Source organism: Podarcis vaucheri (assembly GCF_965113315.1).
Source record: "Podarcis vaucheri genome assembly, chromosome: 9".
NCBI lineage: Eukaryota > Metazoa > Chordata > Lepidosauria > Squamata > Lacertidae > Podarcis > Podarcis vaucheri.
In genome coordinates, this window is record NC_138767.1 from 60,198 (window position 1) to 77,504 (window position 17,307).

Sequence of the window (17,307 nt, forward strand, 5' to 3'; positions counted from 1 at the left end):
GTCCCACCTTCGCCGCAGCGGGAAGACCCAGTTTCCACAGAGCCAGTTCCTCCGGTCGGAGGAACTCCGCCATTCGCCGGAAGTCCCTTTTTAGTCCCTTTTAAATCAGAAGAGGGTAATTGAAACAATGTATCACTCTTGTTTCAATCAAGTAAACGGTCTATTCATAGTCTACGCAGAGCTCCGCAGTACAACGATCTTAATGGCAGCCCATTCCCAGGTTCCGAGCGATGGAAATTTAGCTTCTCCCTCTCTTTTTGCAGGCAAATGTTGTCCAAAAACTCCCCCCCTTCCCCTGCTTCCAAAGGGGGGTTCGCTATTTTTAGTGCTGGAAATTTAGACGTTTAAGGTAAACTTTCCAAGGCTTTAGCTTAAGCCTGTTTGCTTCCGACTATTACAGAGGAGGAAGGTGGACTTCCTGTTTTAAGCCTCCCCCCGTTCGTTGCCAAATTCAGCTTTTAAAACTCCAATTCTTCGCTTTATTCACGGGTAGTTACTTTTAAATCCAATTGTCCACAGGAAAAGGTCAGCGCTCTCCGGCAACGGCCGTGTGGCTTCGCTCCATGAAAGTAGCAATCAGTTCGAAGCACCACGCCGCTCACCCCACTTCACTCCGGAGCCCCAAAATGGGTTTCCCCGCGAGTAGGGGAGGCGCTCTTGGTGCCCACCAAATCCCACATTCCCAGGCTTCCTCCGCCTGGGATTTTTAAGGGGTCTCCGCCTTCGCCGCGGCGGCAAGACCCGATTCTCATGGAGCGGGTTCCTCTCGGTCAGAGGAACTCCGCCATTGCCGATGGCGCTAACCCGGAAGTCCTTTTGCTTTCCTTTTATGGATCAATGGTCTCGTTAGATAGTAAAATTCATGTTAAATTGCTGTTTTAGGGGTTGTTTTTAAAAGTCTGGAACAGATTATTCCATTTTGCATTACTTTCTATGGGAAAGCGCACCTTGCTTTTGGAATGCTTTGGTTTTGGAACAGTCTTCCGGAACGGATTAAATTTGAAAACCAAGCTACCAATGTATTAACCCCAAAAGGTCTTGCTTCTCCCATAGTCACAGCCTTGGTTTCAAACAGAAATAAAGCATGTCTCTCCCTCTCAGGCTTCTGCCGGCCCCCTGCAGTGTGGTGTAGTGGTTAAGAGCGGTAGTCACATAATCTGGGAAACCGGGTTCGTGTCTCCGCTCCTCCACATGCAGCTGCTGGGTGACCTTGGGCCAGTCACACTTCTGTGAAGTCTCTCAGCCCCACTCACCTCACAGAGTGTTTGTTGTGGGGGAGGAAGGGAAAGGAGAATGTTAGCCGCTTTGAGACTCCTGAAGGGGAGTGAAAGGCGGGATATCAAATCCAAACTCTTCTTCTTCTTCTTCTTCTGCTACCAGCCCAGCTCACGCATGCCTCAACTCTGCCTTTTCTCCTTCTAACTACAAGCCAGTTGAGGAAGGGATAGCTACCAGCACAAAGCCACTTCCTTTGTTACCCCAGCTGCACATACTTAGGGGCTATTAATTTACCAAGAAGCTGGCCTGGCTATTCCAACAACTGAATCTTTGCTGGATCCAGGAATTAGAAGGGACTTGGGCATACCACCTATCCCAGCCCACTGCCACCAAGGCTCACAACACTATTGTAACATGCTTTGGAAAAGAAATCTCAGTCAACCAGACACACACACACACACACACACACACACACACACACCCATACCCACACCAGGTTCTCATCCCCTGCTCTCCCTGTGACCTTGTGGATGTTTGTTTTCTTCCTCTTCTTCCAACAGGTCTTTCTCTATCAGTATTATGGGGCCATCCTGCGTGTCTCAGATGACTCTCAGTTAGTCCAGGAGCAGCTCAGCCATCTCCTGGCCTTGCACCACAGAGGACCTTGGGAAGCCACGGTGAGGCAAGGCAGCTGCTCTCCTCCCAGGAAAGGGGCTCCATCGTTGCATTTATAGGCAAGCCCCACATCCTCCTGCTGTCCTCGCTGGCCCAGCTTGAACCTGAGGGCGAAGTGTGGGTCAGGAGAAGGAGAGCAGCCTGCGAAGTGTTGCACTTTCTGAGGCAGGGAATAGGGGGCTGGGCTGGCGTGGGAAATGCAGGTGGGGAGGCCCAGAGGAGAAAGAGGAGCACCCATCCTCAGGGCATTTCACTGACCAGGTGAAAGAATTTGAGCTTTGCTTGTCCCTGAGTGTGGGAGGGAAGAAATGCCTTTGAGTTGGCTCCCCTGGGACATCTGTCACCTGACATGATCTCAAGGGCCTGGACACATCCCTGGGGGCCCAAGGCTGATTCTGGGCCACTGGCACAGCTCAGTAATCCAAGAGGAAAGCAGAAGGTGAGAGGTCTCCAGCCTCCTCCTTGTCCACAGGACCAGCAGAAGGGAGTTCTCTGAAGGGCAAGGCAGTGGGAAATGCAGCGGTCAAGCTGGAAAGTAGCGGATGGATCACCAGTTTTCAAAAAGGGGCCCAGAAGAGATCTGGGAAATGACAGGCCAGTTAGATGAATGTCCGTCCTGGGAAAACCGGTGGAAGGCATTATGAAATGTGGAATTATGAAGCAGATAGGAGAAGCCTGGTTGAAACAGAACCAGCATGGCTTCTGCAAGGTTAGGTCCTGTCTCATTAACCTTTTAGCATTCTTTTATTTGTATATTTCCGTCCCACACAATTCTTATACAACTTGATTGTAAGAAAACCTTCAAACAGTTTACAAAACCTTGAGAGTTTTGTAACAAGCATACAGATAGGGGTGATTCAGTTGACATTGTGTAATTGGGCTTTCAAAAAGCTTTTGATAAAATGCCACATCCCAGAAACCCCTGAGTAAGCTCAATAGTCATGGGATAAAGGTCCCCTTGTGGATCAATAACTGGTTAAGAAACAGGAAGCAGAGGCAGTTCTCCCATTGGAAGGAAGTAGGTGGCGCAAGCTTGTTTTCTCCTGCTCTGGAGGGTAGGGCCTATGCCGATGGACTCAAGTTACAAGAAAGGAGAGACCTCTGCTTTTTAACTTGTTCATGAAAGATCTAGAGTTGGGGGTGAGCAGTGAGGTGGCCAAATTTGGTGATGAACAATGATACTATGTTATTTAGTGTGATTTAAAAAAAACAACAGGATTGTTAGAAGCTGTAGAAAGAGTTTGTGAAATGAGTGAAATGGTAGCAAAACGGCAGGTGCATTTCAACATAAGCAAGTATCAAGTGATGTATATTGGGGCAAAGAAGTCTAATCATGGAGTCTGAACTGGTGGTGACTGACTAGGAACAAGAGCTGGATTTGTTGGTTTTCTCTGTTGCAACAGTCAAGAATCCTATGGCATCTGAAAGGCTAATACTTTATCTTGTGGGCCAGAGGTTCATTGCCAGGTGCACCAAGTGAGCAGTCAGTGAGCAGGTGGAGAGCCACCTGGATAGAGTTCAAACCCTGCAACCTCAGAAGCGGTCTCCTTGCCCGCTTAGGTGGCCGTTCCATGTCTCTGACAAGGTGGCCTCTGATCCATGAATGCTGATGTCACAATACATTTTGGGTTAGTCCTTGGAGTGCCATCAGTCTCTTGGTCACCTTGAGAGACTTGCCTGAGAATTATATCCTAAAAGGCCATTGGATTTAGCAGAGATCTTTAGTGTGTTGTTTATGTCGTGTGCAGCCCTTTGCCGTCCAAGGGTGCTGATCTGCTGAAGTGCCTAAAATGTTTGCATTTGTAGTCTTCTGTTTCTGAAACCTTTCAGAGAATCCCATTGCCTGGCTCCTCTACCCAGGGAAGGGTTTTGTGTAACTCAGGACACTTGCATAGCCCTAGACAAACATGGTCTGGTTTGGCTCATCTACTTGTGCAGAGATGGGGCAATGTGCGCACACACCCTGCTCCCTCCTTACCCTGTTTCCTTTGGCTGGTTTCTCCTCCTTCAGGGCATTGCTTCTGCAGTTGGCTTGGCTGCGTCTCGCCACCTTGATGAGGTTTTCAAAGCCTTGGAGAACTTCAGCAAGGCTTATTCCACCCATGAAACATCTACAGAAAGCAGCAGCCAGGTATTATTTCAGAAAAGTAGTACATTGCCAGGGCAGCGGGGAGGGGAGATGCTCATGGTATTGTATTTTCCTCTCCTTTTTATATTATTCAACAACAAAATATTTTGTTGAAATTAAACAATTTTTATTCCCAAGTATAAATATGGAAGTTATGAGTTTCTCTTGGACATGGCTATGTTGTACTTCTGCGAAAACTAGCCTACCGGTTACAGTACGAGCCTACTGCTCGTGACACAGCCAAAGTCTGGTGTTCTCATTGGTTCTCAGGGAGGGTGAGGCGACTTCTGCATTGTCTCCCATTAGTTGCATGGGGCAAAAGTGCTTGATTACCATTGGGTCCTCCTTGCTGCTGTCTGTGGCTTCCCCAACTCCTTGCTCTGCTCCACTCTGTTTGGCAATGTCTCTCTGTGTCGCAATGACTCCAGAACATATGAGACTGCCTTAAGCAAGTGTGGCAAGTCCTGTAATGGAGGCTTTGCATAGTCCCTCCTGGTGACCTCTGGCTCATCATGGGCCCAAGGCTGGACAGAGAAGGCAAGATCCTTGGCCTTTCCCAGGGTGCCTGCAGGATGCATTAGACACGCAAGGCAGCTGCCCTCACCACCCTGAATTCAGCACTGCGCTGATTCATGTGATTCTCCACTCCCACCTCCGCCTGCAGTCAGAGAGGCTGCTGCAGAACTTTCCACAGTCTCACCAGGGAGGCCTCTGACCTCGTTCTCCACTAAGCGGGCACTAAGGAGCCACCTCTGTCTGCAGGGATTCCAGGAATCTTGTCTTCTCAAAAAAGAAAGTCAAACTCTCTGCTGCTTGAGTGAAGGGAAGGACCTTTGGGGGAATGATAGAAGGAGGGCAATCCCATTGACTTTGGCTTCCCTGTAATGCTGGACAGGATCCTGGCAAGACTGACTGTCTCCCCCTCCCCCAGGACTTCAAGTGGAACACCCTTCTGCTTTGCTATGGGCAGGTGGCCCTGGGAATCAAAGATGAAGTTCTCCCAAGAGTGGACCTGATTCTGTCCAAATTGATTGAGTATTGCACCATCAGCCCAATGGTATTGTGGCCATTTTTGCCTTTATGATAAAGAGAATGGGGTTATGCACTGTGTATCAACAAATTGCTGTATTTCGGATGTTTTAAATGTTTTCAGGTGATGGTTTTTAATTCTGTATCAATGACGTGTTTTCTGACCTGGGAAGGGCGGGATTTATTTTATTTCATAACTTTTCTATACGAATTAGAATAATAGAATTGTAGAGTTGGAAGGGATCCTGAGGGTTCTCTAGTCCACCTGCTGCTATGCAGGAATCTCAACGAACGTCCCTGAGAGATGACCATCCAACCTCTGCTTAAAGGAGATTTATATAGGTATATAAAAAAGAGTGCCTTGGAAGCCAAGATCAAGTTTTGGAGAGAAACCCAGCAGAAATTTAAAATCACAACATATGCAAAAAAGTAATGTGTGGAAGTATAGGCTCTTAGACCTTTAAAACATCCTCTTCTATATTGCTCCTCTCTTCCCTTAGCATAGTAAGAGACCACATGTGTCAGAGCTGCTTCAAGATCCTAGCTCACAGAGGATCACGCTAGCCAGCGGTTACTTAGTAAAAGTCTTTATTGAATTACAGTTTCCATTCTCAAGCTGCTGCGTGCAGCTCTACGTCTTATGGGTTAGACCGGCGAAGCTCCGTCTGAGTCTCCGCCCCCTGTACACCAGCTAAGTACCCTAGCCTTACTCCACCTTTTCCGCCTGACCGTTCTTCTCTGGGTCCCTCTGCCCCCCGTGGTCTCTTCCTTTCTGGACACTTCTGACGCTGACCCCCCGGACCCTTCTGTCTCCTTGCGTCGGGCTTTAGGACCTGGCTCCCTTTCCGGGCTGCTTACTGCTCCACCTTCCTGTGTATTTGAACTTGGCGCGCGTGCCCAACCTTCCACTTGCCGCCTGACCGTTTCCTCGCTCCCCGATGGAGGTGTGGCCACTCCTGACTCATGCCCTCCCTCCTGCTGCGAGCTGCCAGAGCTCGGTACCTGGCGCCCTTCCTCTCCACTGCGTTCTGTTGGTGATGCTGGCCCCGATTTCCAACTGCTGCTCTCTGAGCCCCCTCTGGACCCTTTTTCCTGGGGTGTCCCCCTAAGCTCCCCCCTTGCTCTGGCCACTGGCGCTCCTTCCTGTGAATCTTCTGATTCACTGGAAAGACTCGGAGATCTCGGGTCGTCGTCATCACTCATCTTTTCTTCTGCCTCCTCCCCCTCGCTCTCTGTTTCCTCCCTTGCCCTCGCCTCTGCTCCTGAACCCCTGACATCCATCCCCCCCTCGAAGCCCCCCCTTCCCCCCTCCCCTCCTTCCGGTGCGGGAGCTGGGTGCTGCAGTGGCATGGGGACGAATGTCGGATACAGTTCTCTTCCCGTGGCGGGCCTCCAACTGAAGACTTCCGGTTCTTCCTCCCTGCACTCGTCGACAACGGTCACCTCTGCCTCCATCTCTGTGCCTCCGTGCTCGAACCCAAAATCCTCCCCGTACATGTCCGCGTCCGTCTCCGCCTCAGGCGTTCCCGGATCCGTCGCTCGACTTGGAACCTCCAGCCACTTCCTGCGCCACTGTTCCTCTGGTCTATCGTCCCACCAATACGAGGGTTCTGAGGCAGATTCCGCTGTCGACCCCTCCGGGGAACGAGTGTCTATTGTCGGTTCCTCATCCGAGTCGAACCCCCAGAACGTGCTGGCGGAAAGCGTGGGTGTGAAAAGCCAGTCGTCGAAAAACTCGGCTGGCATGGGCCTGTGCGGGAAGAGGGCATGAAACTCGTCTTTGAGCAGAGGTTCCTCCAAAGCGTAGCCTGGCACCCAGCTGTTGTCACTGGCTGAGGTGCCCTCTCTGGCGAGAAGGTATTCTACTCCCTCTTCCCCCCATCTAGAGTCCAAAATCTCTGTGACCTCGTTGAGGGGCTCTTCCTGCGGTACTCCCCCCTGCTCGTTCCCCTTCTGGAGCGGACTCGGTGCCGTTCCCGGTTCCTGAAATCTGTGAGGAGCCTTGTAGGGAGTGAGCACCGATCTGTGAAACACCGGATGCATCCTGGATCCCTCCGGAAGTGTCAGCCGGAAGGCCACCGGGTTGACCTGTGCCTCGACTTGGTAGGGCCCCAGTTGCTTATGCCCAAGCTTCTTCTTTGCCAACGATCTGGCCGGCACTGCGTGGGCTGCCAACCAGACCCAGTCTCTGTTAGTTTCTGCTCTCTTCACTGTGCAGCAAAGTGCTTGTCACAAGACAATGTTTACATTCCACAGTCAGAGTACTGTTGGGTTTTCCCACGGGAATGGGAAGCTGGATGTGACGTACACTGGTTTCCTGTTTTTCAATGTCTTCTCTCGGAGTTCTTCATTCCGAGGAGAAGGACGGTTGCTTCTCTGCTCCAGCAGAGGCAAGATGCATGTTTGTAATTTCTCAATACTGAACTGAAAATAAAGCAACTTTAAGCATGTGGCACGTACTGTTCATCATTCCATTGTGCAAAGGACTCTGCAATCACCACATTTTGGTTCCGGGCCCAGAAAGACGTAAATCAAACTGAAGAATGCCGGCAGAGGTACAGAGGAACGGATCGCGTTATCTGCTCTGCGCGTCAAGTTTGATTGATGAAGGTATGTGCTCATGCTCCGGGCAGCCTGCCAGCTTATAATTTATGGCTTTATGGCTGGATTTTGAACTTTTAAAGCCGTTTTGCCGCGATACAGGCTAAGGCACAAGCTCACAGGCTTGATGGCTGGAAAAGCGAAAGTACTTTTTACAAGTGCTTTTGGATGAAGCTGCTGTACAGTGACGCAGCTTGATTAAAGCAGCAATGATGGATAATGCAAAGCTGGTTGAAGCTTTTGGGATTCCTAAGCTCAATAAGAAAAATTACACGGAGTGGGTACTTTATGCAGAGGCTGTTCTGCGGAAAGAAGGTCTGTTTAACGTTATTACAGACAACCCCCCAGCTCCAATTACAGCTCAATGGACTGCTAAGGATTCCAAAGCACGGGGAACACTTACGTTGATAGTATCCCCAGAAGAGCTCTGTCTGTTGCATGGAAAGACCACAGCCAAAGAAATTTGGAACACTTTAAGAGAGGCTCACTTGAGGACAGAAGCTGGTTCCTCAATGTACTACTATGCCAAGCTGCATGGTATGGCTCTTGCTGAAGGTGGAGATGTGCGTAAACACCTGATGGAGATGCAGAATCTGAGACATGAGCTGCAACAGAGAGGACTCAACTTTCCAGAGGCTGTGTATTCCTTCATGATACTACATTCTTTGGGACCAAGTTGGGAGTCCGTTGCCACTCAGATTGCTGTTCAACCAACTGCTCAGCTCACAGTAGCCTATGTTACTGCCGTGATCCAGAATGAAGCAGATCGCCAGGGTGCTAGCTGCATGGGTAAGGGGGAGTCTTCACAGACGTCATCCCAGAGTGCAGTGGAACCACCAGAGGGCGCCAAAGCTTTGAAGGCAGTGAAATGCTACTCGTGTGGACGTCTAGGCCATATGAAGAGGGAATGCAAATATCCCAAGGCCAAGACAGAGCAGCGCAGCGGAAGTTCATCGCGTGAAAAAGGCCAAAGCAAAGGCAAAGGTCCAGTCTCAAGGACAACGCAGCACAAGGCAATGGTCTCACGCTTCACTCCAAAGGTTGCAAAGGTCCAGAAGACATCTAGATCTTTCTTCGTTGTTGATTCAGCAGCTACCCACCACATGTGCAACGATAAGCGACTGTTCGTGTCTTTTACACCGCAGGAAGGTGCGATTCACCAGGCGGATGACCACACGATCCCCAGTCAAGGCTACGGAACTGTTGTTCTTCACAGTTTGGACCTATCGATACAGGATGTACTTTATGTTCCAGATGCCACACACAATCTTCTAAGCGTTATGCAGCTGAATGAACGGAACATTGACGTTTCCTTCAAGAGCAAGAAATGCACCATCACAAAGAAAGACGATTATGTATTGCATGCTGAATGTGTTGATCGTTTGTTTGTTTTGTATTATGATGATGTTGTGCAGAATGATACTTGTTGCATTGCAGGTTCTAACAAACGTTTGCATGCAGGATGTATTCATGATTTTCACAGGAAATTTGGTCATTTGCATTTTGAGGCAGTATCTAAAATGCCTGCCTTGGTTGAAGGTATGACTATTAAACCCTGCAGGTACCACATGAAGTGCAAGGCATGCGCAGCAAACAAGGTGAAAATGGCTGCGAAAGGTAAGGTGTCTAGTAGGCAAGCTACAGAACCATACCAGATTGTTCATGCTGATTTAGTTGGTCCACTATCGCCCTCTTTGGGTGGAAATAGGTTCTTCATGGTTCTCATTGATGCATTTTCCAGGTATATTTATGTGTATAATCTCAAGCAGAAATCAGAGGCTTTTCCAAGGTTCAAGGAATTCTGTGCTTGGTTGGAAAATGTGCATAGTAAGAAGATAAAAATTCTTTTCACAGATCGCGGGGGAGAATTCACTTCTCAGCAGTTTGAAGCTTTTCTGAATTCAACACGATTTGTCCAGTCCTCGCTCGCCATGGCAGAATGGACTTTGCGAAAGGGCAAATCAAACATTGCTTCAAGGGTTAAAAACCTTGCTGCATGATGCCAATCTTCCAGAGAGTTATTGGGCCGAATCTCTCTCATGTTTTGTTTACAGTTACAATCGCAGGTTATCTTCAGCGATTGGTTGTACCCCCTATGAGAAGATGTTTGGCAAGAAACCATACATCAAACACATGAAAATTTTTGGTTCTGACATGTGGATTCACTCACCACAAAGCTCCAAGTTAGGCAAGCGTGGATTGCATGGTATCTTTCTAGGTTATCAGAAAGGCTCTTACAGAATAATGATGACTGACTCTAAGACAATTAAGCTCACAAGAAGTGTTGAGTACAATGCCAAGTGGGGGGAGAATGTGGGAATTTTCCAATGTTATCCTGATGACAGTGATGAGACTAAGGATAAGCAACAGCAACCCACACGCACTGATGAAGGTTCTGATTCTGAGTCTGAAACTGAATCGGATAATTCAGAGGATTTCAAGAGTGCGAAAGCCTCTATGCGACCCTCTGAAAGCTCTGATCAGGAATTGGAAGAACCATTGTTCACAATAGGTCACTTTTCTCCTAAGAAGGAAGAGGAGAGTGTTGAAGACCAAAGGCTGATTCGCAGGTCACAAAGAGCCACAAAAGGCAGACCTCCAAAGAGATTTGCTGATGAATTTGCTAAGACAGCAGTAGCAGCTGTTAAAAGCTCCAAGAAGGTATTTGAACCTTCAAGTTTCCAAGAAATCCAGGATTTAGATTCTAAGGAAGCTGAGCCATGGTTAAATGCTATGAAGGCTGAGCTCGATTCCTTAGAAAGGAACAAAACTTGGGAGCTAGTTCCAGTAGTTCCAGGAATGAAACTGCTTGGAAGCAAATGGGTCTTCAAAGCGAAGACTGATCAAAATGGCAAGATAGTCAGACACAAAGCCAGATTGGTAGCCAGAGGTTTTGCACAGGTACCAGGTGAAGACTATCACGAGACCTACTCACCCACGGTGAGGTATGAGAGCATTAGGCTTATGCTCAAGCTAGCTGCAGAGGAGAATCTACACATTAGTCACCATGATGTGAATACAGCATTTTTGTACGGATCTCTAGGTGAATCACTTTATATGCTTCCACCTGATGGCGTACAGGTAAAACAGGGATTTGTTGGTGCTCTGAAAAAGTCCCTTTATGGTCTCAAACAAAGTGCACGATGTTGGCACACTAAACTCACTGAAGCATTGTTTTCTCTAGGTTTTCAGCAAGGGAAAGCTGATCCATGTGTGTTTGTCAAAGAGGAGGGGCAAAAGAAGCTGTATTGTTTGTTTTATGTTGATGATATTTTATTCTTTTGGAAAGATGTCACAATGTACAATAACGCCCTAGCTCAACTGAAAGAGCACTTTGACATGAAAGATCTTGGTGAGGTAAACAACTACCTATCTCTGGAAATAGAGAAAGATCAAAGTGGTAACATTCTAGTACACCAGTCACGAAAAATTGCTGATGTGTTAAGCAAACTGAACCTGATGGATGCTAACCCTGTAGACACACCGATGACAACAGGTTATCAGGTAGAAAACACTGAAGAAGCATTTTCTGACACTACACTATACAGAAGTGTGCTAGGCAAGCTAAACTCCATTGCCAGATGTTCAAGACCTGACATTGCTGTTAGCTGTAATTTGCTAAGCAGACAAGTTAACAATCCTACTGTTAAGGATTGGAAAGCTCTGAAACGCATAGCACGCTATTTGAAAGGCACTATGCATTACAGACTGAGATTAAACAATCAGAAGTCTGGTGGTCTTGAGATTTTTGCAGATGCAAGTTTTGGAAGTGACACTACAGACAGGAAAAGTACGCCTGGAGTTTGCTACATGTACAATCAGGGTCTATTTGATTGGTCATGCAAGAAGCAAACAACGATTAGCTTAAGTACTTGTGAAGCAGAACTGAATGCACTGTCTTATTCACTTAAGGATTGTGAATGGTTGTTACAATTGTGCAAAGACATGAAAATTCCTGTCAAATGTCCAATCCAGGTTTACCAGGACAACAAAGCATGTTTGGCTTTGCTGAATTCGGAAGGTTGTAAGCAAAGCACAAAGCACTTGCAATTGAAGGTGCAACATGCTAGGGAACATATTAAAAAGGGACTCGTAACGGTGTCCTATATGCCAGGTAATGAAATTCCTGCTGATGTATTGTCCAAGATTGTATCAAGGGATCAACACTGTACCTATGTACAGAAGTTGGGTTTGTACTGATATTGTACGAACACGCTGCCCAGTGATGTTCACAGAAAGGGGGAGGATGTTAGTTTCTGCTCTCTTCACTGTGCAGCGAAGTGCTTGTCACAAGACAATGTTTACATTCCACAGTCAGAGTACTGTTGGGTTTTCCCACGGGAATGGGAAGCTGGATGTGACGTACACTGGTTTCCTGTTTTTCACTGTCTTCTCTCGGAGTTCTTCATTCCGAGGAGAAGGACGGTTGCTTCTCTGCTCCAGCAGAGGCAAGATGCATGTTTGTAATTTCTCAATACTGAACTGAAAATAACGCAACTTTAAGCATGTGGCACGTACTGTTCATCATTCCGTTGTGCAAAGGACTCTGCAATCACCACAGTCTCCCACTTGGATCTCTTCGCCGACCCACCTGTGTTTGTCCGCTTGCACCTTGTATGCATGCTTAGCTAGCTCCAGCTGCCGCCTGAGCTGATCGTGGACCTCCTGCAACTCTGACGCGAACGCGTCTGCTGCCTGTGGCTCCCCCTCCCCCATTCTTTCCAGTCCCGGGAAGGTTCTGGGGTGCCTTCCATTGTTGGCGAAGAACGGCGTCACCCCTGTGGACACGTGCTTCGTGTTGTTGTAGGCGAACTCGGCGAGTGGCAGGTAATCCACCCACGTTGCAGGTTGTTGGTTTGCATAACATCTCAGGTACTGCTGCATGATGGCATTGACTCGCTCCGCTTGGCCGTTGGTCTGCGGGTGTCTCGCCGACGCCAGGTTGATCTTGACGTTCAGGAAGCCCATCAGCTTCTGCCAGAAGTTTGAGATGAACTGTCGCCCTCGGTCGGACAGTATAGACCGCGGCAGACCGTGAACCTTGAACACGTGATCTATGAACAGTTTAGCGGTTTGTTCCGCCGTGGCCACCTTCGCACACGGAATGAAATGCGCCATCTTGGTGAACAAGTCCACCACCACGAGCACCGCTGTCTTGCCCCTCGAGCTGGGTAGATCCGTGACAAAGTCCAGCGCCACTCTCTCCCACGGTTCGCACGGGGTTTGCAGCAGTTCCAGCAGTCCGGCCGGCGGTCTGTGCACTGGTTTGGCCCTCTGGCAGGTGTCGCACCTCGCCACGTAGTCCGCGACTTCCCCTCGCATTCTGGGCCACCAGAAGTCTCTAGCGACTAATTCCATCGTCTTCTCCTTGCCAAAGTGCCCGGCAGTGGGCGCGTCGTGCAGCTGCTGCAGTACCTTGGCGCGAAGTTCGTCTCCCGGTATGTAGCTGGCGCCTTTACGGATGAGCAATCCATCACGCACCTGGAACTCGTCGGTCGCCGCCGTGCCCCTGTGCACCTCTGCCATCTTTGCTTGCGCAAAGGAGTCATCCTGCAACGCTCGCCTTACCGCATCCAGGTCAACTGTCGCCGAAGCGCACGCCCACACTGTCGGTGCGAAGATGTGCATGGCCGCCGCTGGCGTGGCCTCCTCCAGATACTGCAGTTTACGGGATAGGGCATCCGCCATGACGTTGGTGTCTCCCGGGACATACTCTATGTGGAAGTCGAAGTTCGCAAAGAACTCTGCCCAACGTATCTGCCTCTGGTTCAGGAACTGCGCCGTGCGCCAGTGCTCCAGATTCTTGTGGTCCGTGCAGACCTGCACTGTGTGCTTGGCGCCGATCAGGAAGTGCCTCCACGCCTTGAATGCTGCATGAATGGCAAGCAACTCCCTGTCCCAGATGGTGTAGTTCTGTTCAGATTTGCTGAGCTTCCTGGAGTAAAACGCTCCCGGCCTCCAAGCCCCCTGCGGGTCTCACTGCAACAGGACTGCTCCCACGGCTCTGTCTGAAGCGTCCGTCTCCACCCTCATCGGCCTGCTGGGGTTGACATGCAGCAGCTGCTCTTCCGACGCGAAGAGACGCTTGAGTGCCTGAAAGGACTGCTCCGCCTGTTCCGTCCAGATGAATTTCTTCTTCTTGGAGCTGAGCGTGTCTGTGATGGCCGCTGTTTGCATCGCAAAGCCCTTGATAAACTTGCGATAGAAGTTCGCAAAGCCGACAAACCGCTGGACCTCCTTCCGGTTGCGCGGGCTTTTCCAATCCAACACCGCGCGAACCTTGGCGCTGTCCATGGCGAGCCCCTTGTCAGACAACTTGTAACCCAGGAAATCCACCTCCGTCACGTCGAACTGGCACTTCTCTAGCTTGGCGTAAAGCCTATGCCTCTGTAGCCTGCTCAGCACTTCCTTGACGTGTCTGTCGTGATCCTTCCGGTTGCGCGGGCTTTTCCAATCCAACACCGCGCGAACCTTGGTGCTGTCCATGGCGAGCCCCTTGTCAGACAACTTGTAACCCAGGAAATCCACCTCCGTCACGTCGAACTGGCACTTCTCTAGCTTGGCGTAAAGCCTATGCCGCTGTAGCCTGCTCAGCACTTCCTTGACGTGTCTGTCGTGATCTTGCTGCGATTCCGAAAAGATCAGGATGTCATCCAAGAAGCAGACGCACGTCTTGTAGAGGAGCCCCGCTAACACGTGGTGCATGAAAGCTTGAAAACAGTGGGAGCCATTTTGTAGTCCAAAAGGCATAACTCTATATTCGTAGGTGCCCAGGGGCGTAAACATGGCTGTCTTCCACTCATCTCCTTCCCGCATGCGAATGAGGTTGTACGCCCCTCGCAGGTCCAACTTGGTGAACACGCGGCCCTTGCGCACCGTTGCGAGGAGGTCGTCAATTCTGGGCATGGGGAAGTCCGATGGCTTGGTCACACTGTTCAAGGTGCGATAGTCCACCACCAGCCTTTTTTGAGGCGTGTCCTCCTTCTTAACAAAGAATACAGGACTGCCCCCCACTGCCTTGGACTCCCGGATGAAACCGCGCTCCAAATTGTGATCTATGAACTCTTTGAGTTCCTGTAGTTCGTCCTCAGACATGGAATACAGCTTCCCTTTGGGCAGCGCCGCCCCTGGCAGCAGGTCAATTTTGCAGTCATATGGTCTGTGGGGGGGTAGCCTGTCCGCCTCCTTTTCGCAGAAGACCTCCAAAAATCCCGCGTATTTGTGGGGGATTGCTTGCAGCGTCCCCAGCTGCAGCTGTGCCTCCTCCCCCTCTCCCTCTTGCTGGGGCAGAATGCAGTGTTCAGCGCAATATGAGGAGCCGAAGACCAGTTGCCGCTGGTACCACGCCAACGTCGGACTGTGTCTGTCCAACCAACTCATGCCCAAGACAATAGGCGTGTCCGACAGCCTGGTGACATTAAAGCTGATGACTTCCTTGTGATTTCCCAGTCGCATCACCATAGGCGGCGTTTGCTTCACCACCTGCCCCCCTAGCAGCTCCCTGCCATCCACTGTGACGACCTGCAGGGGCAGCGTGGCAGGCAGCAGCTGTATAGCGTGTTTATCGACAAAGTCCTGCCCTATAAAGTCCGCATTGCTTCCTGAGTCAACGGTGATTGGCACTTCAAGAGTGAGGCCATTGGGTAGCTGGAGCGATGCGGTGAGCTGCACTACTGGTTTGGGCGGGAGGGGGTCTGTGGGCTGCAAAATCTCTGGGGACTGCTTCACTGACTTGTCTGGCTGGGCCCCAGTGCCTCTGTCTCCAGCCAGACTCCGTCGTTTCCCTGCTGTGAGTCTCCGTGCTGAGTAGCTGCAGTCACCGTTGCAGAGGCTGCAGTGAGCTTGTGGATCCTCTGGGGACACTCTTTCGCCATATGCTGCGGACTTTCGCAGATGTAACACTTCCGGTTCCCTCTAGGAGGCTTCGCTTTGACTGCTCCCGGTGCTAGGGCTCTGGTTGCTGACTGAGCCCTGGCACCGCCAACCTCCATAGGTTCCGCTCCCCCTCCTGGCGGAGGTGTGGATTGCGCACGCGCAGCTTCTCTGGGAACGAAGGAGAACCCTCTCGCTGTTTCGCGCCCTCCACGCCCTTCGTCCCTGCTCCATGGACGTTCCTCCAGCCGCACCCCAACCGCCAGCGCCCTCTGAACGATCTCCTGCGTGGTCCGGGGTCTCTCCCCCCTTGCAATTTCGTCTTTAACTGCGCTGTTCAATCCTTCCCAAAACAGGTCTCTGACTGGAGCCGAATCTCTGTCCCATTCCAGGGCACTGACCAATGCAAAAAAGCGGGCGTGGTACTGTCTTACACTGGCCCTCCCTTGCTTCAGCCCATGTACCTCCTTCCGTGCAAGATCCACATCTATGCTTGATAAAAAGCACCCATCCATCGCTTTAATAAAGGCATTCGCATCTCGGAGCGCCGGATCCTTATCCCTCCACAAATTGCGCAGCCACGCTTTAGCATCTCCATGCAAATGGGACATGATGAATCCCACCTTCTCTTGCTCATCTCTAAAGTCTTTGTTCAGCAATTGCAGTGCACACATTACATCTGCTCTAAAGTTGGGGTACTGTTGCAAATTCCCATCGAAGTGAGAGACCAGACCGCCTGTTCATCTCCCCAACCCAATCCCCTCCGGTTTGGGTGTCAGTTGCCCTTGCTTCGTAAGCACTTCCAACCTGACCTGGAGATCTCTGTAGGCGGCAGCTGCGTCCTCCTCTCTCTTCCTGGATACAAGAGCCTCGGCATTCAGTCGTGTTACTGCTTCTCTGAGTTCCGCTATCTGCTGTTCGGCCGTCATATTGTCTGCCGTTCGTGAGCTCTCAAGTAGGCACCCGCTTTCTCTCCTCTCCGCGAGACCGTAGATGCCCACAATTTAATGAGACGGAGCTTACTGTCAGAGCTGCTTCAAGATCCTAGCTCACAGAGGATCACGCTAGCCAGCGGTTACTTAGTAAAAGTCTTTAATGAATTACAGTTTCCATTCTCAAGCTGCTGCGTGCAGCTCTACGTCTTATGGGTTAGACCGGCGAAGCTCCGTCTGAGTCTCCGCCCCCTGTACACCAGCTAAGTACCCTAGCCTTACTCCACCTTTTCCGCCTGACCGTTCTTCTCTGGGTCCCTCTGCCCCCCGTGGTCTCTTCCTTTCTGGACACTTCTGACGCTGACCCCCCGGACCCTTTTGTCTCCTTGCGTCGGGCTTTAGGACCCGGCTCCCTTTCCGGGCTGCTTACTGCTCCACCTTCCTGTGTATTTGAACTTGGCGCGCGTGCCCAACCTTCCACTTGCCGCCTGACCATTTCCTCGCTCCCCGATGGAGGTGTGGCCACTCCTGACTCATGCCCTCCCTCCTGCTGCGAGCTGCCAGAGCTCGGTACCTGGCGCCCTTCCTCCCCACTGCGTTCTGTTGGTGATGCTGGCCCCGATTTCCAACTGCTGCTCTCTGAGCCCCCTCTGGACCCTTTTTCCTGGGGTGTCCCCCTAAGCTCCCCCCTTGCTCTGGCCACTGGCGCTCCTTCCTGTGAATCTTCTGATTCACTGGAAAGACTCAGAGATCTCGGGTCGTCGTCATCACTCATCTTTTCTTCTGCCTCCTCCCCCTCGCTCTCTGTTTCCTCCCTTGCCCTTGCCTCTGCTCCTGAACCCCTGACAACAT

General features: G+C 50.5%; 1 protein-coding gene across 1 annotated transcript in view; it reads left to right on the forward strand.

Annotated features, from left to right (window-relative positions):
- Positions 1–17,307, forward strand: part of LOC309540131 (maestro heat-like repeat family member 5) — a 66,443-nt gene that overhangs the window by 26,145 nt on the left and 22,991 nt on the right. The window contains exons 8-10 of the mRNA XM_082236820.1: positions 1,779–1,895; positions 3,905–4,024; positions 4,953–5,078. Of these exons, the coding sequence (XP_082092946.1) occupies positions 1,779–1,895; positions 3,905–4,024; positions 4,953–5,078 (363 nt within the window). The remainder of the gene's footprint in view (positions 1–1,778; positions 1,896–3,904; positions 4,025–4,952; positions 5,079–17,307) is intronic.